Source organism: Eubalaena glacialis, chromosome 3 (genome assembly GCF_028564815.1).
Source record: "Eubalaena glacialis isolate mEubGla1 chromosome 3, mEubGla1.1.hap2.+ XY, whole genome shotgun sequence".
NCBI lineage: Eukaryota > Metazoa > Chordata > Mammalia > Artiodactyla > Balaenidae > Eubalaena > Eubalaena glacialis.
The window spans coordinates 63,377,071-63,403,008 of record NC_083718.1 but is presented as its reverse complement, the minus strand read 5'-3'; the positions used below and the strand labels follow the sequence as shown (position 1 = coordinate 63,403,008).

The 25,938-nt window shown below is 38.8% G+C and overlaps 1 protein-coding gene across 1 annotated transcript; it reads right to left on the bottom strand.

Moving 5' to 3' along the window:
- On the bottom strand, positions 1 to 25,481 carry SELL (selectin L). Its single transcript, XM_061185739.1, has 9 exons — positions 25,388 to 25,481; positions 24,446 to 24,527; positions 22,808 to 23,194; positions 21,746 to 21,853; positions 15,521 to 15,706; positions 14,091 to 14,276; positions 12,269 to 12,397; positions 8,331 to 8,349; positions 1 to 348 (listed from the first exon to the last, which is right to left on the bottom strand). Exons 1-9 carry the CDS (start codon positions 25,388 to 25,390, stop codon positions 330 to 332), a joined length of 1,119 nt encoding a protein of 372 aa, XP_061041722.1. The 5' UTR covers positions 25,391 to 25,481; the 3' UTR covers positions 1 to 329.
- Between the last annotated feature and the right edge of the window lie 457 nt (positions 25,482 to 25,938).

Genomic DNA, 25,938 nt, shown 5'->3' with positions numbered 1-25,938 from the left:
TCGAGAAAGAGAGTGAAATTGGCATATTTATGTTCCACAGTAATCCTTTCCCCATGGTCTTGTTTGTCCATGGAAAAAAGAATAAAATACTGAGCTATCAAACCCACAACTGCGCACTTTGGGGGGAAACTTGTGGGGGTAGAGGTGATGGGGCAAAATGGAAACAGAAGGAGCAGCTGGTCGTGTTGAAAACTTTTCAGATGCACTGAAATAGACACACTTCATCTTCAGTGTAGAAGATGCCACCAGGCAAAACTTTGCGTGGAGGGGGATTCGAAGGACCCAGGGACACTTCAGTTTCCCAAGAATTTTCTTTCACAGCAGGTCGTTTAATACGGCTCATCCATGCTGAATGATAAACAAGAGAAAATAAATTAAACTCAGGAGCCTAAAAATTGCAAAAATTAAAGTGTTGGTAGTAAAGGTAAATAGTCACTAAAGGTCAGAAGAGTAAAGGAACTCTTTCAGATGAGTTACAAGATGCAGGACGTTCACTAAGGCACAAGAATGAGAAGAAAACCCTAAAGCAACGCTTCTCACCCTTTCAGGTGCTTACCACCTAGACACGGTGTTAAAACACAGACCCTCCCACCAACAGTGCAAGAGTGTTCCCTTTTCTCCACACCCTCTCCAGCATTTATCGTTTCGAGATTTTGTGGCGATAAAAAGAAACGAAATTGAGTTATTTGTAGTGAGGTGGATGGACCTAGAGTCTGTCATACAGAGTGAAGTTAAGTCAGAAAGAGAATAACAAATACCGTATGCTAACACATATATATGGAATCTAAGAAAAAAAAAAAAAGAGGTCATGAAGAACCTAGGGGCAAGACGGGAATAAAGACACAGACCTACTAGAGAATGGACTTGAGGATATGCGGAGGGGGAAGGGTAAGCTGTGACAAAGTGAGAGAGTGGCATGGACATATATACACTCCCAAACATAAAATAGATAGCTAGTGGGAAGCAGCCGCATGGCACAGGGAGATCAGCTCGGTGCTTTGTGACCACCTAGAGGGGTGGGATAGGGAGGGTGGGAGGGAGGGAGACGCAAGAGGGAAGAGATATGGGAACATATGTATATGTATAACTGATTCACTTTGTTATAAAGCAGAAACTAACACACCATTGTAAAGCAATTATATTCCAATAAAGATGTTAAAAAAAAAAAACCACAGACCCTGATTCAGGTCTGGGTGGGCCTGAGATTCTGCATTTCTAACAAGCTCCCTGGTAATGCTTAAGTGGCTAGTCCTCAGAACACACTGAGAGAAATTTTGGCGGGACAGGCTTTGTCTTCAGGTCTAATGAATATGAAGGGCATTTTGATAGATTTTGAACAGTGAAAAGTCAGAAAAGTAAAATAAGGCATATTTAAATGGAAAGAGAAATTAGAGAACATCAAAACTCGTGAAAGGTACGGTAGTGGTTCTGCACGCCTGATTCTGGTGGGATATGATTTAAGGAGATGATGACAAATTTAGTTTTGTGGGAAAAAAAATGACACTTGTGTGTGTAAAACAATTCATTCTTGGAGAGAACAAGGGAGAACCAAATAGGGTATGTCTGAATAACACCTTTCAAAGGGAGAACCAGATCCTGAGACTCTGCTGTCATGATGAGCCACCAGGGTAAACCACAGTTCAGCAGCTGCAAGTGCGCTTGCCAATTACAGAGATAAAAATGTTTCTGAAAACAAAATTTCGTATAACCCCCCTCTCTGAGGTTGGCATCGTATCTTCCTGTGTATCTTGGGTGTAGCTTTTACCCAGGCAGAATTTAGACTCTAGAAACCAAATGAGGTGATAAACAGAACCAGTTTGCAGAAGAGTCAAAATAACCCAGCAAGAATTGAAACCACAAATGCACTAGGAGTCAGTTATTCACCAACCAAATGCTAATAGGAATCAGCACAAAGGACTATGAGTGTTAGCTCAAGGGCTTAAAAAAAACTGATACATGGTGTTGTGATGGTGTTCATTTTACCTTTGGCTTGTTTTAGAAACACACCCTACTTCTCCCACTCCACCCTTCCTCAGTGCCATCACACAATGGTTTCAGTGCAAAAAAAATTACAATACTGGAGGAGGAGAGTGTCTGGGACTTACACCTCCAACCTGGGTTCTAGAAGCATAAACGTTAAGAATATGATCTTTGGATCTAGATGGATGCAAATCTCAGCTTTGCCATTTATTCAGTGACCTCAGGTAGTTAATTAAGTTCATCGTTCCTTCACCTTACAATGGAAATATTAATAGTACCTACATCCACAGGCTTGTAGGCAATCTTTAATGATTTAAGACATGCAAGACACTCAGAACAGTGCATGGCCTGGAATTAATGTTTGATAAATGTTTGTTGTTATTGTAACTAACTCTGTCACTAGCTCAGGCACTATAGGAAAGTTATTTAATTAGCTCAATTATCAAGAGAGTTTGAATACCAAGGTCCTTTCCAGAACTAAAATTCTATGATTCTATGGTCACTTTGGCCAATACATTTGAAGTATCCCAAGGCAGCTGGGCAAATAATTCTTCTTTGCTTCGTCCTTCTAGAATGTCTGATGAAGTGTGCAAGACCTGTGTTGATGGGGCAAGACTTCCCTTCCAACTTCTGTTCACAGCTCCTCAATACACCATGGGCTCTAGGTAGTTCTACTCACTGGCCCCTGAATGTTTTCAGAATCCCAGTACCATACCATTTACATCATTTCCCTCTTCCAGACTGCCTTCCCTGCTTCTGTCCATACACCTAAATCCTATCCATCCTTCAAAAACCAACCCAGATTCCATCTTCTTTGTAAGGTTTTCTGCGATCACCAAACATCTTCTGTACTGAAGAAGTCTGGTCTTCAATACAGAATTCATTGACCATTACCATATTCTGCCTTTATTTTTCTGAAATTTTTTTCTATATTTCTGTCTTAACTTCCCAACTAGATAATAATCTCCCTGAGGTCTGGCACAAGGATTTACTCCTCTTGGTGTCTCAGTCAAGCTTAACATTTTTCCTACAAAAAGGGGTTAATAAACAGCTATTGATTGGTTCATTGTAAAAATCAGTGAACCATTAAACTTAATATGGCAATTAGCTTAATATGGCACTTAATCCTAATGCTCTTCCTGCCAGCATCATCTCTTCCTGTCCCCCAAGGACATCTGAAAAATTGATCTGCTTCCATCTAGTGGCAATTAAAACACAGGTGGTTCCTGTGGCCAGAAAACAGCTCTGGGTAGATTGTGCCAGAAAAGACTTTCACTCAGTGGGTGTGAGCATGAAAGAAATCTTTATATCTTGTGGATTTCCTGCCTACAGAGATAGGGAGTTCAGCCTAGAGAAGAGTCAGGGGACCCATCTACACTATCTAATGGAAGATAGGGCAATAAAAGAACATAGAATAAAAGAAACTTCACTGACCCTATGTCCTCATCCAGTTACCCCTCCTGACTCTTTCATCTCCTTCCAGCCAAGTTTTATGAAAAAGATAATGTAACAGATTCTTAGAAATGCACAACCTGCCGAGACTGAACCAGGAAGAAATAGAAAATATGAACAGACCAATCACAAGCACTGAAATTGAAACTGTGATTAAAAATCTTCCAACACACAAAAGCCCAGGACCAGATGGCTTCACAGGCGAATTCTATCAAACATTTAGAGAAGAGCTAACACCTATCCTTCTCAAACTCTTCCAAAATATTGCAGAGGGAGGAACACTCCCCAACTCATTCTACGAGGCCACCATCACCCTGATACCAAAACCAGGCAAAGATGTCACAAAGAAAGAAAACTACAGGCCAATATCACTGATGAACATAGATGCAAAAATCCTCAACAAAATACTAGCAAACAGAATCCAACAGCACATTAAAAGGATCATACACCATGATCAAGTGGGGTTTATTCCAGGAATGCAAGGATTCTTCAATATACGCAAATCAATCAACGTGATACATCATATTAACAAATTGAAGGAGAAAAACCATATGATCATCTCAATAGATGCAGAGAAAGCTTTCGACAAAATTCAACACCCATTTATGATAAAAGTCCTGCAGAAAGTAGGCATAGAGGGAACTTTCCTCAACATAATAAAGGCCGTATATGACAAACCCACAGCCAACATTGTCCTCAATGGTGAAAAACTGAAACCATTTCCACTAAGATCAGGAACAAGACAAGGTTGCCCACTCTCACCACTATTATTCAACATAGTTTTGGAAGTGTTAGCCACAGCAATCAGAGACGAAAAAGAAATAAAAGGAATCCAAATCGGAAAAGAAGAAGTAAAGCTGTCACTGTTTGCAGATGACATGATACTATACATAGAGAATCCAAAAGATGCTACCAGAAAACTACTAGAGCTAATCAATGAATCTGGTAAAGTAGCAGGATACAAAATTAATGCACAGAAATCTCTTGCATTCCTGTATACTAATGATGAAAAATCTGAAAGTGAAATTAAGAAAACACTCCCGTTTACCATTGCAACAAAAAGAATAAAATACCTAGGAATAAACCTTCCTAAGGAGACAAAAGACCTGTATGCAGAAAATTATAGGACACTGATGAAAGAAATTAAAGATGATACAAATAGATGGAGAGATATACCATGTTCTTGGATTGGAAGAATCAACATTGTGAAAATGACTCTGCTACCCAAAGCAATCTACAGATTCAATGCAATCCCTATCAAACTACCACTGGCATTTTTCACAGAACTAGAACAAAAAATTTCACAATTTGTATGGAAACACAAAAGACCCCGAATAGCCAAAGCAATCTTGAGAACGAAAAATGGAGCTGGAGGAATCAGGCTCCCTGACTTCAGACTATATTAGAAAGCTACAGTAATCAAGACAGTTTGGTACTGGCACAAAAACAGAAATATAGATCCATGGAACAGGATAGAAAGCCCAGAGATAAGCCCACGCACATATGGTCACCTTATCTTTGATAAAGGAGGCAAGCATATACAGTGGAGAAAAGACAGCCTCTTCAATAAGTGGTGCTGGGAAAATTGGACAGGTACATGTAAAAGTATGAAATTAGAACACTCCCTAACACCATACACAAAAATAAACTCAAAATGGATTAAAGACCTAAGTGTAAGGCCAGACACTATCAAACTCTTAGAGGAAAACATAGGCAGAACACTGTATGACATAAATCACAGCAAGATCCTTTTTGACCCAGGTCCTAGAGAAATGGAAATAAAAACACAAATAAACAAATGGGACCTAATGAAACTTAAAAGCTTTTGCACAGCAAAGGAAACCATAAACAAGACCAAAAGACAACCCTCAGAATGGGAGAAAATATTTGCAAATGAAGCAACGGACAAAGGATTAATCTCCAAGATTTACAAGCAGCTCATGCAGCTCAATAACAAAAAAACAAACAACCCAATCCAAAAATGGGCAGAAGACCTAAATAGACATTTCTCCAAAGAAGAGATACAGATTGCCAACAGACACATGAAAGAATGCTCAACATCATTAATCATTAGAGAAATGCAAATCAAAACTACAATGAGGTATCATCTCACACCGGTCAGAATGGCCATCATCAAAAAATCTAGAAACAATAAATGCTGGAGAGGGTGTGGAGAAAAGGGAACACTCTTGCACTGTTGGTGGGAATGTAAATTGATACAGCCACTATGGAGAACAGTATGGAGGTTCCTTAAAAAACTAAAAATAGAACTACCATATGACCCAGCAATCCCACTACTGGGCATATACCCTGAGAAAACCATAATTCAGAAAGAGTCATGTACCAAAATATTCATTGCAGCTCTGTTTACAATAGCCAGGACATGGAAGCAACCTAGGTGTCCATCATCGGATGAATGGATAAAGAAGATGTGGCACATATATACAATGGAATATTACTCAGCCATAAAAAGAAATGAAATGGAGGTGTTTGTAATGAGGTGGATGGAGTTAGAGTCTGTCATACAGAGTGAAGTAAGTCAGAAAGAGAAAAACAAATACAGTATGCTAACACATATATATGGAATCTAAAGGAAAAAAAAAAAAAAAAGAGGTCATGAAGAACCTAGTGGCAAGATGGGAATAAAGACACAGACCTACTAGAGAATGGACTTGAGGATATGGGGAGGGGGAGGGGTGAGATGTGACAGGGTGAGAGAGTGTCATGGACATATATACACTACCAAATGTAAAATAGATAACTAGTGGGAAGCAGCCGCATAGCACAGGGAGATCAGCTCGGTGCTTTGTGACCACCTAGAGGGGTGGGATAGGGAGGGTAGGAGGGAGGGAGATGCAAGAGGGAAGAGATATGGCAACATATGTATATGTGTAACTGATTCACTTTGTTGTAAAGCAGAAGCTAGCACACCATTGTAAAGCAATTATACTTCAATAAAGATGTTTAAAAAAAAAAAAAAAAAACAAAAAAAAAAAAAAAAAAAAAAAGATAATGTATACGTTCTGCCTCTACGTTCTCATCCCCACTGATTCCTCGACCCCTGGCTACAGGACTTCTGTCATGACCTCAGCATTGAAAACAATTTCCCTACTGATACCCTTATTATATCCAGTGGATCGTGGCAGTATTTGAAATAGTTTCCATTTCCCTTTTTCCTTAGGATCGTGACCCCGTACTCTCCTCATTTTCCTTCTACATCTCTGGGAACCTCTTCCCATTCGCCTTTACCTTAGCTGACTTGTTTGATATTGACCTTCCTCTGGCTCCTACCCTCTCTCCCACATCCTCTTCCATTCTCACACTGCACGTACTCCCTGGGTGATTGTACCTGCTCCTGAGATACAATTACCTCCTATAATGTGAGAACCTCCAAATCCATTTCTTCTGCCCCAAGGTAGCCCTTTTGCTACAGATAGAATCAACGGACTATGGTTGAACCACAGACACCTAAATTTTAACAGGTACAAAACTGAACCCGTGATTGACACCTCCAAAACTTCTTTCTTTCGTGTTCCCTTCTCAGTAAATAATACAGTAGAGATGGTAACCATCCACCAGTTCCCAGATCAGAACCATGGCAACTTTCTTGAATCTTCTCCCTCTCTCTTAGCCAATTAATAATCATATTCAGTTGATTCTACCACCAGTTATCTCATGAACTCATCCTCATTGCTATTACCCTAGACAGGCATCATCGGCTTTAACCTAATAACCTCAAATACCTCCAAAACATTTCTTTGCCCCCAGAGTCATTCATCTCCCATGTTTGCATACTTTTATGCAGAGTGATACTCCCAAGTTGCAAATTTCAGCATGACATTCACCTTCAACCGCTGTTACTAATACCCCAAAGACCTCAAGATTAAGTCCATACTCCTTCATATGGCTTATAAATTACTTTATAATTGTCCTCTGTTGCCTTCTGTCTCTCCAGTTTTTCTTTTGTACTTTAAACTACAGCTCACTAAACTACTAAGGACTTGTCAATAACAATCTGTGGTTGGTAGGATGGTTGCCTGAACACGAAACCAACCTCCTCAGGGACCATCTTGCTTCATTTCCTCCAGCATTTGGAAAGGTACCCAGTTGTCTAGCTGGGTAGTCTGTCACCGAAGTCTCATCTCCATCGTTCGTTTGACTTATACTTTCCTTCTTAATATTTCAAAGCAAGTCACTAAACCCTGAAACTGAGAAGTGTTTTGCTATCTTCATTTCTGCCAGGTGGGCCTTGTATTTTCACATGTATGTGTTTCTGCAACTGGAGAAATCTGAGGTTCAAGACCAAGCCAAAAAACTTCCGCCTCTTTGGGGGAAGCTGCAAGTAGAATTCAGGCTCCCCACCTTTCCCACATTTCTGAAGGTCAATGCCTATCAGAGGTCATTTGCCATCTTGTGCTAGGTGCTGAGGGCCTGGTGTCTGGAATTATACCTTTTTCTTAGAGCCTGGGATTCATTAGTTTTTCAATAAATCCTTGTTGACTTGAATGTTTCCTGAATACTGTATTTAGTATTGCCCCCATGTTCAGCCAGGATAAGAAGAAATAAACCACAATGCTTCCATTCCTCAAAGAAAATTCAGAAGCAATCAGAAAAAACTGTCTTTACATAAACTACCCCTTCTTAATAGGGCATTACTTGTTCATTCATTCATTCAGCTCCTCTAGCACTAAAAAACCTGACAGCTTTTAAGGAAGGTTAGTAGATTTATTACTTTATCTGGAAACTTCATTTGGATGAGACCCCATGTAAATAACTGATAAGGAGTTAATGTGTCTAGCTATAAGAGGAAGTATTAAGATACTTAATACTTACCCTCTGTAAGCAGAGGGTAGAGAAGACATCAACAGATATCAAAACTTCTTGCTGATAAAACTTACCTTCTCCGAGACTTTTTGCCTAAAAATAGAAGAGAAAAATGGCATCAGAAAAAGTAGACAATTTCAATTTTTTATACTTAGAGAGAAGGGAGATTCCCTCTCTCAAAACTGTTTCTTGAAGTGTATTTTGTATTTGTTAGGTGGACCGCATGGTGTCTAAGGGGATTTGAGGTACTGGCTTAATGTTCTAATTCGAACAGTAGTAGATACTTATTCAGAACAGACTCATTCATGCAGATGCTTCTCAGAGCACCATTTCATCCGCTGTGCTGCTCATAAAGACAGAAGTCCAGCCCGAACTATCCGATGATCAGGCCCCATGTACCCATTCTTGTGTTTACACATCCCGATCTGCCATCTCATCCTACCTGCAGATTCTTCCCTAAGAGATTCAGCTGCTAATACTGTAAGAATATGTATCATTACACTTCACGCCATCTTCTCTGTGAAAATCCACAAGAGAAATTACATTTAGGTCTCAGTGGTAGGAACTACATGCCTCATCTGGGTAACCATTGTGTTCTTATCTTACAGACACAGTGAGTATCATTACTGGTTATGTTTCCTTCTTTGACTGGCTGCAAGGAAACTCAGCCAGATCTGAAACCCTCTTCTATCCTAACTTTACCCCTGGCTCTGACTTATTTTTGGTATTCTAAATTTGGGCCTTATTTTTCTTACTTTTAAACTAATTTTAATTTGCTGTGTTGAATGCATTTGGTGAACTATCTTACATTCTTTTTGAAAAAAGCAGACTATAAATAAGTAGATGAATGAACTGCAGGGTTAGGCTCCAGAGGAAATAAAAGCAAAAAATGCTTTTTGAGGAGAAAAAAAATCACTGGGAGGCAATGTATTTCTGTGTCTATAAACTAGAGCTCTAGATCATCCAGTCTGGGTCCAGGTCCTTTTTTGCCAACTGTAGTGTGTCTTTGAATAGCTACTTATTCTCTCTAAGCTACCATTTCTTCATCTGTGAAAGGGGCATGATAATTATATTTTCCTCACTGAGTTGATAAAATGTATTCAAAGTATTTAGGCCAGGGCCTAGAGCATAGACAGTGCTCAATTCTTGTTTTAAACCTTTAAAATATTAGAAATTACTATTTTAATTATTTCTTCCAAAATTTAGCCTGCTGGTGACATGAGCCAAAAGCACTTGAGCAGGGAGAATTAAATCTGAATGAATTTCAGATTCCATTCATTTTCATATGAATATATTGTTCTTTTAGGAACAATGAAACACATACATGAGCAAGAATCTGTTCGTATTGAGAAAGTTTCTTTTTCAAGAAAAAGGGAACTAAGGGGCCTGTGTTCAGTTTTGTGCCCTGTTCTCACCCTGTGTGTTGGTTCAGGTAAACAATTCTTCTGTGGGTAAAAAAATAGAGCCTTATTAATCTGAAGACCAGTGGTTTTAGGGAGCATATATGGATGGGAGTCTGATCTCTGACTCTGGCCCCTGCTGATATGGAATTTTAGAGATTTGGCCTCAAACATCATTGCTTCAGTTTCCTCATTTACTGAACAGGGCCAGTAATGATGACTAATCAGAGAATGATGGTGCTAGGAGAAAACAAATATTTCTAGACAAGCCCATGCACAGGGAGGCATGTTTCTGGAGCCCACCCTTATTCCTTTCTCTGAAAAAAGGAGCTGAAGTCTGGGTATTAAGACAACTAGGGCAGGGGCCAAAGTACAGGTTCAGAAGATCCATCTGAGGACAGGACAAGGGTCAAGAGTCTGGTCATTTCATTGGCTACTATGCTCTAAATATTTGCTTGTCCCCTTTTTCCAGCTTTTGGAACACCAAAAGCCTATAAAATTATCAGATTGATGAATACTGTATACATGCAGATTTATTGTATTAGAAAAGCTCTAGGGGTTTAGCCTGGGAACCTATCCATCATTTCTAAGAATTGTCTCTATAGGAAAAATATTCTTCGTGTTTCAAAGAACTAACTTACAACTAAAAGTTTTAGAAGGCGAAGTCACTTGAAAGTTGGAGCTATCAGAAGATGTTTCACAAATGAAGACTATTTAGTGTGAGATTAAAGATACCCTGACTTTCCTACAAAGTCAGTGATCTTTTGGGGCTTCTGTTCTCTTGTGCTTTTTGTTGGCATAATTGTAACTAGCCTAACTGCCCGTTATCTGTTTCCTGTTTGCCCCACACTGATTCCCCCAGTAGGGGCATGCAGTTTTCAAGTTATCAGTTTGAGATCTTGTACAGAAATGACTCCAAGGTAAAAAAATTGCAAAACAACCCTACTGCTTTTCTCACCACTGCTTATAGTACAGCCTTAGGCAGCATCCCACCTCCTGTACCCCACCACTAAATACACATGACTTCAATTCTATTCTTTTTATTCTACTAACATTTATTAAAAGATTTTGGAATTTGGGAATATCTCTTTAGTAAGGTGATTCCCAGCCCCAAAGTCCTTAATGGTTACTTAGATAATAGCCCTCTTATCCCAGAGGGTGGAGTGTAAATTACCCACTCTATTCTCCACCCCCTCACTTCTGCCAAGGTCACTCAAGGCAGGAGGAAAGAAAAGATGATTGGGGGCAGTCTTTAAGTCTCAATGGAAAGGGTAATCAACGGTGGGAGAAAAATCTCATTCTTTTTTTGCCTTAGTGCCATATTTAAGTAAATAGCATAGTACTCTAAGACAATGGGATCCAATCTCAGCAGAAGTTCCAAGAGCAGGGGCAGAGACATTTTAACTGCTCAGGGCTCTTACTTTACAGTTACTGAAGTTCTTGCACATCAACAGCACCCCCATCCATTGTGTTTCTGGGTTGGTTATAAAACTAATCTAGTACCCTTAGTCTTAAATTTGGAATGAAAGATCAGGTCATAGCAGAAGACCATTAGGGATTGGTAGATAATATTCCTGCAATTGCCAGTGAGAATGAGTGGTGGGGCAGCCTTTACATACCATATTCATGGAATAGAATACATATTAATTAATTTGATGGAACTGAAATTAAAATGGCCCCACAGAGGCAATACAGAACAGTTGTTTAGCAGTTGTTTTGAGGTCATTGATGGCCCCTGAACTTGAAGCAGGGTTATCTTTAAAGCTGCCTAATATACATACATGTCATAATCTTGAATGTTTCTGTCTGATGACTTTGGCCAAATGCGGCAGCACATACCCAAGGCCTGCCTGACTGTGGGCCTGTAACTGGCAGGTTTGTCCCACTTGAGGGTTTGGACACACTCAGGAGGGAGGTGAGGGGAGTGATGCTGTTGTTCTTCTCTGGTGGTGTTTCATCTACTATTCCAAGCAGCAGATACTAGTTTCTTGAGGCAGCCCTCCTTAATCCCTCTTCTTCTGTAGTCCAGAGTGGATGGAAAGCATGAGTATGGGGCACATTTGGTTAAAGCTGTAATCTTGGTGAATAGACACTGGGGAAAAATGTGAGGATTTCCCTAAGGGACAATACAACTCCCACATGTCAGGAGCTGGACAGGTATCTGACTCTTGGCAAGGCTAGGTATTTGGGAGGAGTACTTTGAAAACCTTTTGGGACATTAGATTCACTTCCTAGTGGAATTGCACTGAAATCAAAAACATGTAGGCTCTTACAGGACAAGATCACATATCCTTTTTTTTTTTTTTTAGAATTAAATAATAGCAAAGAACCATTACAATTTCTCATTTGTCTGTTAACACCCTAGCAAGGTACCTTGAAGACAGTAGTCATTTTTAAAAGATTTGTCAGAATGAAAAGCAAAAATCAGCCAACTTGTTTTGATGAAAGTGAGTTCTGGCCTGCTTCACACATCTCCAGGGACTGATGTCTATAGAACCCAGAGCTTGGTATCCTGCTTTAGCTGAGGCTCTCGAACTTAATTTCCTGTGGGTTTCTATGTTTTTTTCCACTTTAAAGTTGTATTACTTTTGTATGAAGGTAAACTCACATACCTTTTTTTAATCTCCTTGCCAGCCAAATGATAAATGCCAACCCAGAGAATGTGGTAACCATGACTGCCACCGGAATGAAGAGTGGGTTATAGTCACTCTCCTTGATTATTGAGAAATTCCTGTCCACTTCTGCAAGAGAAATCAGTAAGGCATGTAGCATGAGGCCACAAGCATTATTTCCTTAGTGCCTTCTCATGACATTAAACTTTCTTCATTCTTACATCTTCTAATGTCCATTTGATGCTATTTGACAGATGAGGAAATCGGCATGGGAAAGCCCATGATGAGTCTATAGCAGAGAAAAGACTAGACCAGCTTTTCTAGCTCAACGCCTATAGAATCTCAATCCTCAGATTTGTGATTCATGGAATTCCTGGGAGATGTACCTAAATATTTTGGCAGAAAGTAGTCATCATTGTATTTAGCTCCATGGCCTTGTTGAATGGTTGGGACTCAAACACAGAGAAGAGCTAAAAAGTTAAGTACAACTTCAGGAAAAATAAAAGCCAGTGATCTGAACCAGGCAACTTATCAATAAAAGGAATCTATTCTCTGTCCTAGCTATTGTAAATAGAGCTGCAGTGGGGATATACGTATATGTATAGCTGATTCACTTTGTTATAAAGCAGAAACTAACACACCATTGTAAAGCAATTATACTCCAATAAAGATGTTAAAAAAAAAAAGGAATCTATTAATGCTTTGAAGCAGCTGTGCAAACATATGCACACGCTGTTACGTGCCAAGGACCTGCATTAATCTGTCTTTCAAATGATGTAGTCCTACCATTTCCCTCACAAATAAGTAAAAGGATACATCTATATATCCTTATAAGTATGAATTAAGTTCATGTGGGGTCCTTTACTGAAAAAATACTGATACGAAAAATATCTATCTTCTGATACCACCAATTGAAGAAACTTACTTTTGCATATCGGCACAGCATCTGACTGTCCCTTATTCTTCACATTACTTTGATGAACCCTTTCAAGGTGCTTCCATCCCCACACCCAAATGTATAATGGAAAGGAGGTGCAAGTTCCCAGAGGATCCAAACAGAGGACACCTATGGGCTGCATGAGGATGAGGAAACGGACACTAGTCCAGCCTTAAAAGGAAATGCCCCTTAAGCCTGATGTACAATCCTCCCCTAAAGACCCCACGCCATGTCCCCATTTCCCTACCCCACTTCCTGGTCCCGGGCCACAGAGAGATCAGCTTCTCTGATAGCTTCTATAATTCCTACCATTTAAAGACTTCTGTCATTGGTATAGATAATCTCCGGAGCAAACATGGGTAGCTATTCTTTCACAGGCTAATTTAACGTGGATTAATTTAGCATCTATTGCCAGGTGCTGTGTCAGGTGGAGGGTATATAGAGATGAGGAAGACACATCCTCTTATGCACAGACAGATTTGGGAGGCATCAGCTTAGTGATAATTGAGAAGTATCCATTACTTTGGGAATTAGGTGGTCATTGGTGACTTTTGTAGAGACATTTTAGTAGACTAACAGAGAAGTGAGATTGTAGTGGAATAGAAAAATGGATAAGAAATAAGTCAGTATAGACAGTGAGTTTAGATGTTAAGGGTTAAGATAGGAGGAGTTGAGAATTGGCTGAAAAAAAAAGGGAAATCACTGTCATTGAAGGAAGAGGCAAGAGCAGCCAAGGATTTTATGGTAAATTAATGTGTACAAATTTTTTTAAGCGACATACATTTAGCAAAATAAACTTAAAAGTTTAATCTATCTTTCCCCACCATCTGCTTATCAATCAGCTACCTCTTTAAGTCTTTAATATATTGGGGCAAACTTACTCACTTTGACATATTGGACTAGGGCTGGACCAATTTCCAGATGATCCACAAATAGTTTTCTTTTCCCCAATTAACTCAGCTCCTTCCGAGCAGCTGAAGGTACACATGGAGGTAAAGCCGAAGTCGACCAGGGGGTGACTACAGTCCATGGTTCCAAAATCGGGTGCTGTTAGAGGCTCACACTGAATCACTTCAGTGAAAAAGAAAAAATCAGTATTTCTGAGCAGAGACCCTCCCATGACGAACAGTTTGTAGCCAAACTGCCTAACTCAACTGTGGAACTGTTGACATGAATCTAGACATTTCTAATTTCTAGAAATTACTTCTGATGATGCTTCCAGAGTTTATTTTCTTGAGAACGATGGAGAGTGGTGAGTCAGAGGTGAAGCTAGGAGAACACAGAAAGCCCTGGGTGGGCAGGGGGGCATTGGGGAGAGGAGGGGAGGGCTGGCTCTTCCAGATTGCTGCCCCAGCCCTGGTAACTCTCCATCAGCTGGAAGTGCCATGCTATGTGGCCTTGGCCTCAAGATCTCTTATGGTGCATTATCAATGAATGTAGAGAATTTCCACCATTTCACCTCTTCTAAAGTCTACCCAAGCAGTTTTGAAAAACATCCCCATTCTCTGAAGCAAGTCCCTCAACTTTTATAAAATTCAGCAGGTTGGTCAATTAGTTCTATGATTTCAAAAAATGATTTGGATAGTTCTTTTGAGAATTCAGCCACTTAAACTAGTGAGTCAAAAGCATAAATGTAGAAAATGTAACCAAAACTTCACAAGTTTAGACACCACCAGTTTTTCCCCTTAAGGGATAATCTTCTTGACAGTAAAAAAGAAAAAACCAAAAAACAAAAAACCACCATATTTCAAATGAAAAAGAAAATCAAGAGATTGTGTTTTTGTTTTTCACAGAATTTGCTATTCTCCTGAGAGTTCATGGAGGAGGAAAGCTAAAAAATGATTTTAAGAATAAACCAAATAAAACAATCAAAAAAGACCTCTAGCCCCCCCACTCCCAAAAAGGAAATTGTTTGGTGTTAAGTAGGACACCACATAAAATAGGTGTTATTGAAAGAAGAGAACAACAAAAATTCAACTGCAGTTCAGCAAGACTGATTATTTATGCCATAGCAATGAGAAAATAAAAATAAAATAAAATAAAAATACAGTATAACCACACTGTATTGCTGAAAATTATATATATATTCTATGACGTAGTCTCAGAGATATTTGGTTGCTATTTTTTGTTTGTGGTTTTTCTTTTTAATTAGTAACAATAACCTCTTTGATGAAAATCATCACAGTATAATCTAAGTTAGGTTAAATTATGCTTCAAAAGAGGATACAGACTTCTTAGCAAGACTCTACTACATTTGCTCAGTCTATAAACACAGGATTGCCATAACAAAACCTCTAGTCTGAATAGTTACTCACCTCGACATGTTGGCTTTGGAGATGACCAGTTTCCAAATGGTCCACAAGTGGTTTCTTCAATCCCAACTATGTCTGTTCCCTCAAAGCAGTTGAAGGCACACTGTGATGTGAAGCTGAAGTTTCCCAAAGGGTGAATACAGGCCATGATACCCAGCTCTGGGGCCTCCAAAGGCTCACACTGAGTCACTTCAATAAGAAAAAAAAAACACTGGGCAGTGTTCCGAGGACCTGATGACTGGGTTTGAATCTTAGCTCTGATACTTGATAACCAAGTGCCTTTAAGCACGGTGACTTAACCCCTCCAGCTTAGCTTCTTTATCTCTAAAAGAAGGATAATGATAATTGTATTGACTTCCTAAAGTTGGTGTGGGAATTAAATAATTTAATGCAAGTCAAGGACTTAGAGCCTGGCTCATAGGAAGCTTTAATTAAACATTAGCTAATCTTATTATCTTTGGCATTACCTGGGGAGAGAGCTTTTAAATGTAGATAGGTTTAAGTGGGAATGACCAGCTCAGTTTGGAAATAACTGTCACATCAAAGCCCCTGAGTATACTAGACTGTTGGAAGTAGGAAGTTCGGAGAAAGACTGGGTGTCCATAACTGGTCTTCTTTACAAGGGGAGAAGATAAAAGCTTTAGGAAGCATCTTAGCCTGGATTCTGTCTTCACCATCTATAGCTCAGTTCCAGAATTTTAGTTCTTTTGATTTTGCCAGTTCTCTCCAGAAAGTATGTCTACTTCCTTGCCTGATTGGTGGTGTAATAGATCAAAGTAAGACTTGGAATTCAATCTTCACGTTTTAGGCCCTGCCATGTCATTTAGGCAAATATTGCAACTCTTGTGTCTTATTCCTTATCAAATTTGAGCCATCATTTTAAACTTCTTCTTGAGAGTTCAATGAAGAATGAATTCAAGAAATTAGAAGAATTTTAATATTTTCCATATACAGTACAAGTCCAAATGAAAGTAACTTATGTTGTCCCATACAGTTCACGCCCACAAGCAAGTGCCTGGTCTCAATCTTACAGATGCAGTGATAAATAAGATGTTGACTGATCTCAAGTTGCTGTCAGTCTACTGGGGAATACAGACAAGAAAATCAACGACTTCAACAAATGTGGGATAAATAAGAAAGAAATATATGGAGCTATTGGAACACAGAATAGGGATGCTTAGCCTGTCTTGGCATCCAAAGAAAGCTTCCTGAAAGAAACGGTCCCTGAACTATTATCTTCCAGATGAATAGGTGTGTTAGCCATGTGCAAAACAAGAAAGCCCTGAGCAAGTCAATGATTGATATACAAAGCAATATGGTAAGTGTGGAGAACTACAAGTATTTTGATGTTACTAGAAGGAAAGAGGAGGCAGGGGATGATGTGAGATGAGATTAGGGAGAAAGATAGGCGCTAAGACAAAATGCCTTTACCTTTTTTCATTGGTTTAATGAGTATCTACTATATATCAAGCATTACTCTATGCCTTGAGGAGTTTAGATTTTATTCTGTAGGACAAATGGTAGGTAGAAATTAAAGGGTGGATGGTCACGTATGTGTGATGTTTACTTGATATTTAAAATTGATCAGATTGCCTATAGTATGAATAATATATTTGAGGGGAGCTAATTTAAAGATGTGGAACTCAGCTCAGAAATGACTGCAATAATCTAGGAGGAAGATAATGAAGGCAATACTGTAGAGTTAATAAGTAGAAGACAAATTGGAGAAACAGTAAGTTATAAAAATGAGTAGTAACCTTCCAAGACTGAACCAGGGAGAAATCGAAATTATGAACAGACCAGACACAAGCACTGAAATTGAAACCGTGATTAAAAACCTTCCAACAAACAAAAGCCCAGGACCAGATGGCTTCACAGGAGAATTCTATCAAACATTTAGAGAAGAGCTAACACCTATCCTTCTCAAACTCTTCCAAAATATAGCAGAGGGAGGAACACTCCAAATTCATTCTATGAGGTCACCATCACCCTGATGCCAAAACCAGACAAAGATATCACAAAGAAAGAAAACTACAGGCCAATATCACTGATGAACATAGATGCAAAAATCCTCAAGAAAATACTAGCAAACAGAATCCAACAGCACATTAAAAGGATCATACACCATGATCAAGTGGGGCTTATCCCAGGAATACAAGGATTCTCCAATATACGCAAATCAATCAATGTGATACACCATATTAACACATTGAAGAATAGAAAACATATGATCATCTCAATAGATGCAGAAAAATCTTTCGACAAAATTCAACACCCATTTATGATAAAAACCCTCCAGAAAGTAGGCACAGAGGGAACTTACCTCAACATAATAAAGGCCATATATGACAACCCCACAGCCAACATCATCCTCAATGGTGATAAACTGAAACCATTTCCAGTAAGATCAGGAAAAAGACAAGGTTGCCCACTCTCAGCACTATTATTCAACATAGTTTTGGAAGTTTTAGCCACAGCAATCAGAGAAGAAAAAGAAATAAAAGGAATCCAAATCAGAAAAGAAGAAGTAAAGCTGTCACTGTTTGCAGATGACATGATACTACACAGAGAGAATCCTAAAGATGCTACCAGAAAACTACTAGAGCTAATCAATGAATTTGGTAAAGTAGCAGGATACAAAATTAATGTACAGAAATCTCTTGCATTCCTATACACTAATGATGAAAACTCTGAAAGTGAAATTAAGGAAACACTCCCATTTACCATTGCAACCAAAAGAATAAAATACCTAGGAATAAACCTACCTAAGGAGACAAAAGACCTGTATGCAGAAAACTATAAGACACTGATGAAAGAAATTAAAGATGACACCAACAGATGGAGAGATATACCATGTTCTTGGATTGGAAGAATCAACATTGTGAAAATGACTATACTACCCAAAGCAATCTACAGATTGATTGCAATCCCTATCAAAATACCAATGGCATTTTTCACAGAACTAGAACAAAAAATTTCACAATTTGTATGGAAACACAAAAGACCACAAATAGCCAAAGGAATCTTGAGAAAGAAAAACAGAGCTGGAGGAATCAGGCTCCCAGGCTTCGGACTATACTACAAAGCTACAGTAATCAAGACAGTATGGTACTGGCACAAAAACAGAAATATAGATCAATGGAACAGGATAGAAAGCCCAGAGATAAACCCACGCACATATGGTCACCTTATTTTTGATAAAGGAGGCAAGAATATACAATGGAGAAAAGACAGGCTCTTCAATAAGTGGTGCTGGGAAAACTGGACAGCTACATGTAAAAGAATGAAATTAGAACACTCCCTAACACCATACACAAAAGTAAACTCAAAATGGATTAAAGACCTAAATGTAAGGCCAGACACTATCAAACTCTTAGAGGAAAACATAGGCAGAACACTCTATGACATAAATCACAGCAAGATCCTTTTTGACCCACCTCCTAGAGAAATGGAAATAAAAATAAACAAATGGGACCTAATGAAACTTAAAAGCTTTTGCACAACAAAGGAAACCGTAAACAAGACCAAAAGACAACCCTCAGAATGGGAGAAAATATTTGAAAATGAAGCAACTGACAAAGGATTAATCTCCAAAATTTATAAGCAGTTCATGCAGCTCAATATCAAAAAAACAAACAACCCAATCCAAAAATGGGCAGAAGACCTAAATAGACATTTCTCCAAAGAAGATATACAGATTGCCAACAAACACATGAAAGGATGCTCAACGTCACTAATCATTAGAGAAATACAAATCAAAACTACTATGAGGTATCACCTCACACCAGTCAGAATGGCCATCATCAAAAAATCTACAAACAATAAATTCCAGAGAGGGTGTGGGGAAAAGGGAACCCTCTTACACTGTTGGTGGGAATGTAAATTGATACAGCCACTATGGAGAACAATATGGAGGTTCCTTAAAAAATTAAAAATAGAACTACCATATGACCCAGCAATCCCACTACTGGGCATATACCCTGAGAAAACCATAATTCAAAAATAGTCATGTACCACAATGTTCATTGCAGCTCTATTTACAATAGCCAGGACATGGAAACAACCCAAGTGTCCATCGACAGATGATTGGACAAAGAAGATGTGGCACATATATACAATGGAATATTACTCAGCCATAAAAAGAAACGAAATTGAGTTATTTGTAGTGGGGTGGATGGACCTAGAGTCTGTCATACAGAATGAAGTAAGTCAGAAAGAGAAAAACAAATACTGTATGCTAACACATATATATGGAATCTAAAAAAAAAAAAAATGGTCATGAAGAACCTGGGGGCAGGGCGGGAATAAAGACGCAGACCTACTAGAGAATGGACTTGAGGACACAGGGAGGGGGAAGGGTAAGCTGGGACAAAGTGAGAGAGTGTCATGGACATATATACACTACCAAATGTAAAACCGATAGCTAGTGGGAAGCAGCCGCATAGCACAGGGAGATCAGCTCGGTGCTTTGTGACCACCTAGAAGAGGTGGGATAGGGAGGGTGGGAGGGAGGCTCAAGAGGGAGGTGATATGGGGATATATGTGTATGTATAGCTGATTCACTTTGTTATAAAGCAGAAACTAACACACCATTGTTAAGATTATACTCCAGTAAAGGTGTTTAAAAAAAAAAAAGAGTAGTGTGTTACTTTGCATAAATGTAGGGGGAGGTGAGAGAGTTTTATACCAGAGTACCCATATAAATCGTGGAACACACACTGAGATAAGAAATACAAAAAGGAAAGCTGGCTGGGGACAATTGATTTTTCAGTCTTTTGGGCATCCCAAAGGTTATGCTTAGCATATTTGGAGTTCAGGGCTGGATACATGTTTGTCAGTCCAAAGTTCACATAGATTTGTGAGTCCACATAAGTTGCTAGGTTTGACTAAAGGGGGCACATAAAGTCAGAAGAGCAATGGACAAAAGATGGAAGATGAGACATAACAATAAGTGTATGGGCTTGGATAAGTGCCCATGAAGAAACCCAAGGAGAAATGATCATAGGTAGAAAGAAAACCAGGAAAGACTGATATGATGGAAACCAAGACAAAAACAGAGTAAAATGTTCAAAAAGGAGTGAAATGAGCATGCCAATTACATAAGAATTTTTTAAAATTTAGAAATCGAGTGAAAGTAAAGTATTGGTAGAAGTCATGGCTCAAGAATTGACTGAAATGACTCAGATCTGTTCCAGTTGGTTGATCATTTACATTTATTTTGGCTTTAATTATTTATCTATTCATTGCAAACACTGCTTTTTTTTCTTATTATAATTTTCTATTTTATGCACCAGATACTTCAAACATAGTTTTGAAACTCAACCAATATCAATCAAAGGACGTGAAGTTTTTTTCAGTAATGAGTTGACTAAGTCAAAGACTCCATGTCTTTGAATCTACGTATTCTTGCCTTTCTGTTTCTACCACCGTGACTCTGAATGATTTCAATAGACCCCTGATGATGCTCCCCAGCTTCTCTCTTTTTGTTCAATCCATCTTATGTACCGCTTCTAGGGTAATGGCCCTAAATGAAGGTGTTTAGATACTAAGTGGCCTCTCATTGTCAAATAAAGGGCAGATTCCTTCATTAGGCAGCTTTCAGTCTCCACAGGCTTACTCCAGCATATCTGGCTTTCCATCACATTAAATTATAAGCATGTATTATTTCCACTAGTTAACTGTAAATCCTTTAAGGTCAGGATCTGTAATAACTTTGTCCTTGTACCCCCTGAAATGCCAGCCCAAGTAAATGCGTTGGATTTATTATCATATTTTCCAACAGATACTGTATATCATGATGTGAACTTTTCTTGTTGGCCTTGCCCTGTCATGATCTTGAGGATGACGTGAAAAAGCAAGATTACCTTCTGGGTAACTCACCCTCCTAATGATAAATGCTATTGTTTCTTTCAGTTTCAGAGTTCTAATGAATCCAGCAAGCTTACTTGATTATGAATTCCTACCAAGCCTGATTCATTATTGTAATCCTTACAGCTTTTATCCCAAAGCAATATTCTTTGTAGCACTCAAAAAGACTTTCTGAGAAGTGAATTGAAACTTCATGCTGACTTATGAAATCTTTACGGAAAGGTAACAATATTGTGCAAGCATAGCCTACTGATCAAAACTTCTCATTTCTCAGAATGGCTAGTATCATTTTCCTTCAACCAACTTTCATAAACTACAATACTTTACATAGGAAGAAACAAAGGAACAAAAGTGGCTTACCGAACTGACACTGGGGCCCGTAGTACCCCAAATCACAGTTGCAGGTGTAATTATTGATGATTTCCATACATTGTCCATGGCCGCTGCATGACCAGGGTTGACAAGAAGCTTTAAGGGGGTGAGAAATTATATTAAGATGAATACTTTTTTAGTACTCCTAGTCATTTCTTTAGACATAGATAACTTTGGGGCTGTGACTACTTTAATAAACAGGAAAACTTTATTTGTACATTAATAGCATTTTTGCATAAAAATCATATGCTAAAATTTTTATTTATGTACTATGCTTGTCATACAGCCATAGACATTTGTTTAAGAATGAATTTACTAATGCTAATACTCTATAACATTTGAGGGAACTTACTGACATACATTGAAACTCTTGAAATTTCTTTGTTTTTAATGTAGTTATGTGGATTAAACTATGACCTGACCCCAATCGTTTCCGCAGTGTGTTTGGCAATCCCTTTCTTTATAGAAAGTACTGAATAGAGATTAGAAAATCTGAACTTGCTACATTACTAGAGAGTCCAATTTACAAGAGACCAAATGAACTATGTTTCACTGTTAAAAATGACTTGGAAAAAATGCTGATTGCTTTGGAACTGTCATCGTGGTCTCTACAGAAGTTTTCATACACCACAGATAATGAAACACTGCAAAGTTTCATTATATAGAATTATATAAGATTAGGCCAAGAAGGAAACGTAGCACCAAGCCGCCTACTTTACGAGGAGGAAATAGGTGATGTGAGCCTCAGCTCTTGGCTGGTTCCATCTCTCTGCTTCCACTTCCTTGCCTTATTATCAGCGACACCGATTGTCTAGCTCTTCCTCCTTACTTTCCACATATATTTATCATCTTGATGTAAAAGTGATTCAGGGTTATAGATTTTGGGTATAGGGACGAGCCTCCCACACCAAAAATGCTCAGCAGTGACCTGACTCAAGCTTATTTAGAGGACTGGGCTTATTTCAGGATGCCCTGGCAACTGCTCTGCTCCCCCAGGTTTCCACGGGGTTAGTGCCGTCATTCCCAGAGAAGCAGTCTGCTCACTTCTACCTGTGTAGCAGAGGGCTGTCTTTGCTTTGTGGCAGGCGTCGTCATTCCATTTCCCTGCGTCCTTTTCCCTCTTGATGTAGATCTCCACACAGTCTTCTTTACTCTTCTTGTTGTTGGGCTCCCCGTCGCCCCAGTTCTCCGCTTCTTCGGTGAGAGATTTGTTGGTCCCTACCCAAGTCCATGCCCCTCCTACCTTCCGGATTCCTATCCAGTAGTATTTAGGACTGAAGGGAAGCGTCTTGTTCAGGTACTCAATCTCCCCCTTGTTTTGTATGGCAACTAAATCCGTGTAATTTTTTCTGCAGAACATTCTAGCCTTCTCCCAGGTCATGGGTCTCTTAGAATAATGGTAAGTCCAGCAATCGGTTCCATGATGTGCAAAGAAATCTGAAAGACATCAGTGTGAACTATGTAGCCTCGTGGTTATAGCTGAAAAGAGCCCAGAACTAATCCAGGCTGAGCCTGCCAGAGACAAGGAAGCTGACACCTCAAGAGGGTAACTTACCCTCTTGAGGTGATGGAATTAGTCATTTGCAGATTTGAAGTAGAACCTAGAACTTCTAGTCCTAATCACTTTTCACCATGATATAGAATCCTTTTGCTTATAGCTCTATTTTAGATGAATTTGGTGGCTTTTTAGATTTATTTTCATAAAACAGTTTTTCCTCAAAATTCTTTCAAGTAAAATTTAGCCAACATTTTTTAGAAATTCATATTTCTTTTTCTTAGCAGCTGTCAATCATTTAAAGTTAATTTAAGTGTGATATCATATAGCCCTGAAATTTACTGTCCACTCTTTTATTTTGGGATAATTTCCTAAAGGCCAATATTTGTGTTTCTAAGGGAGAAGTAAAATAAGAACAGGAATAATGGCATACTTTTAAGTTATCTCTTTTATAGCAGAAAGATAATGTTTTACCATAGGAAGAGGTTCTTCTGGGGAAAGCACACAGCCCAAGCCTTATGTATCTAACTACATAATAAAAAAAAGAACAATTGACAAAACCAAATGATGTAGGATTATGAAATTGATTTAGATTATGTTATGCACACAAAGGTACTCAACTGATGGTGTATAATAATCATATGGGTGCTTCAAATATGAGGGCTTTGAAGAAACCAAAACAAACACATAATTACACAATGATACCATAATAATATATGCCATTCTAAGCATGGTATGATCTATGTGAAACACTATTATACCATAACGTAAAGGTTTTCACAACCATCACCATTTGCTGAGTTTTCACTGTGTACGGCAAATACTATGGAGAAATACCAAAGAAAACACAGATCCAATTTTTATACTTTCCTAAGGATTCTGAGCAAGGAATAACAGATGCAAAGAAAACATAATTAATCTTGATCAACTTAAACATATTAAAAGTGTACAGAGAACTGGGAGACAGTTACGATTAATGAGTAAAGAATGTCATAAAATAAACCCTGCAGCAAAGGGTGGGGCAAGGTTAGGAGTTTTCTGGGGAAGTGAGAGGAAGAAAAGGGATGTCTGTAGAAAGGGTAGCTATCTACCTAATAGTTTTACCTGTGAATATGTACACCCAGTGGATATTTACCAAAAAATGAACATAAATTTTTTAAAAAGCTTAGTAATATATAAATATCATAACATACCACAACAGAGCACAATGCAGGCCCACAGCTCAAAAACATTCCATAAGCCCCTCTGAGCACTCTGACATTTCCATGGAAATATCTGCAAATAAAATACAAAATTATACTCAGGCTTATGCTCTAAATCACAATTTTATAGCAACTTGAGGAGGTGCCTTCAACTTTCTCAAAGTTCAAAGTATAACACTTATGCCTACTAAACCTGTCTGAGGCAAGAGATTTCTCAGACATGGGTGAAAAGGTAGAATTAAATTTGCCTCAAAACTGATGCATAGTTGATGTTATGGTTTTTTCATATTTTAGCCTCAAGTTGCTGACTGTTACTGTTCTGATTTTTTCTACATTTCAGTAATTTTTTTGTATCTACTTATCTGCTGAGCTGTCAGATGAAACTATTTGATATTTAGTATGTGTATTTTTGAAGTGTTCTTTGGTCTTTAATGAACTATTGATGTCTAGATTTAATGTTAAAATCTCACACTTGACTATGATGGGTCAATGCTTCAAATACCTAAAGGAATTAGGTAACCAAACAGACACTACTAAAAAACAGGAGTTCATTTTTTTTTGAACTAGAAAGAAACACATTTTGAGCAACTCAAATGACAAGACCACAGATTTTCTTCATACCTTAACACCATCTTTTCTGAAGTGTATCAATTCTCAGGTAGTGCCAATGTTTAGTCACAAGAGTGCTAATTTCAACTAGATAGTAGTACTTCTTCGAGAACCTCACCAGAGACAAGTCAAGGAGAAGAAATCAGCACATCTGAGAAGAGAGATTCTAGGAGCACTTTTTAAATTAGACTCAGCATTCTTAGTTTTGGCTTTTTTAAAACCAAAAAGGAAATGAGTTGCTTCTTTTCCTTTGCCACCTGCCTCTGCATCCCAAGAAGAGGTTCTATCTGAGCATCTGGAAATCTTTTAGGCTGAAAAGCTTACCATGGCTTTGCTCCGTCCTTCTCTAGTTCTTCTGTAGCACTTCAGCCTCTGGGCTCAGCACCAGAGGTCTCTGGGTCCTTGCCCAAGGATGGGTGTACAGGGAGATTGTACTCACTGTCCCCAGAAAGGCTTACTTTCTTTTATTTCTCTAACCAAGGTTCACATCCTCCCCCTCCCCTGATCCCTCCCCTTCCCCCACCTCTTCTGTTCCTCTTTCCCCACCCCTTTCCTAGTCTGGCCTCTAACACCTACCCTGAGAAAAAAAGAGCTGCTGACCAAGGACATTATTGCTAGATTCTCCCTTCTTCCTTCCCTATTTCCTTCCTCACTTCCTTCCATCCTTCCGATCTCCTCCTCCTCCTCCTCCCCCCTCCTCTTCCTCCCCCTCCTTCTCCTCCTCCCCTTCTTCTTCTCCTTCTCCTTCTCCTTCTCCTTCTTCTTCTTCTTCTCCTCTCTGTCTCTGTCTGTCTCTGTCTCTGTCTCTCTCCTTTCTTTTTATAAACATTAGACTAACTCCTGGTTATCCATGGTAGAGGACCCCTGATAACTGC

Coding starts and splice junctions, on each gene's coding strand:
- SELL (XM_061185739.1), bottom strand. Junction 15,707..21,745: donor CGGGCCCCAGTGTCAGTTCG/GTAAGCCACTTT, acceptor TTCTTATTGAAG/TGACTCAGTGTGAGCCTTTG. Junction 14,277..15,520: donor TCCAAAGCCAACATGTCGAG/GTGAGTAACTAT, acceptor TTTTCACTGAAG/TGATTCAGTGTGAGCCTCTA.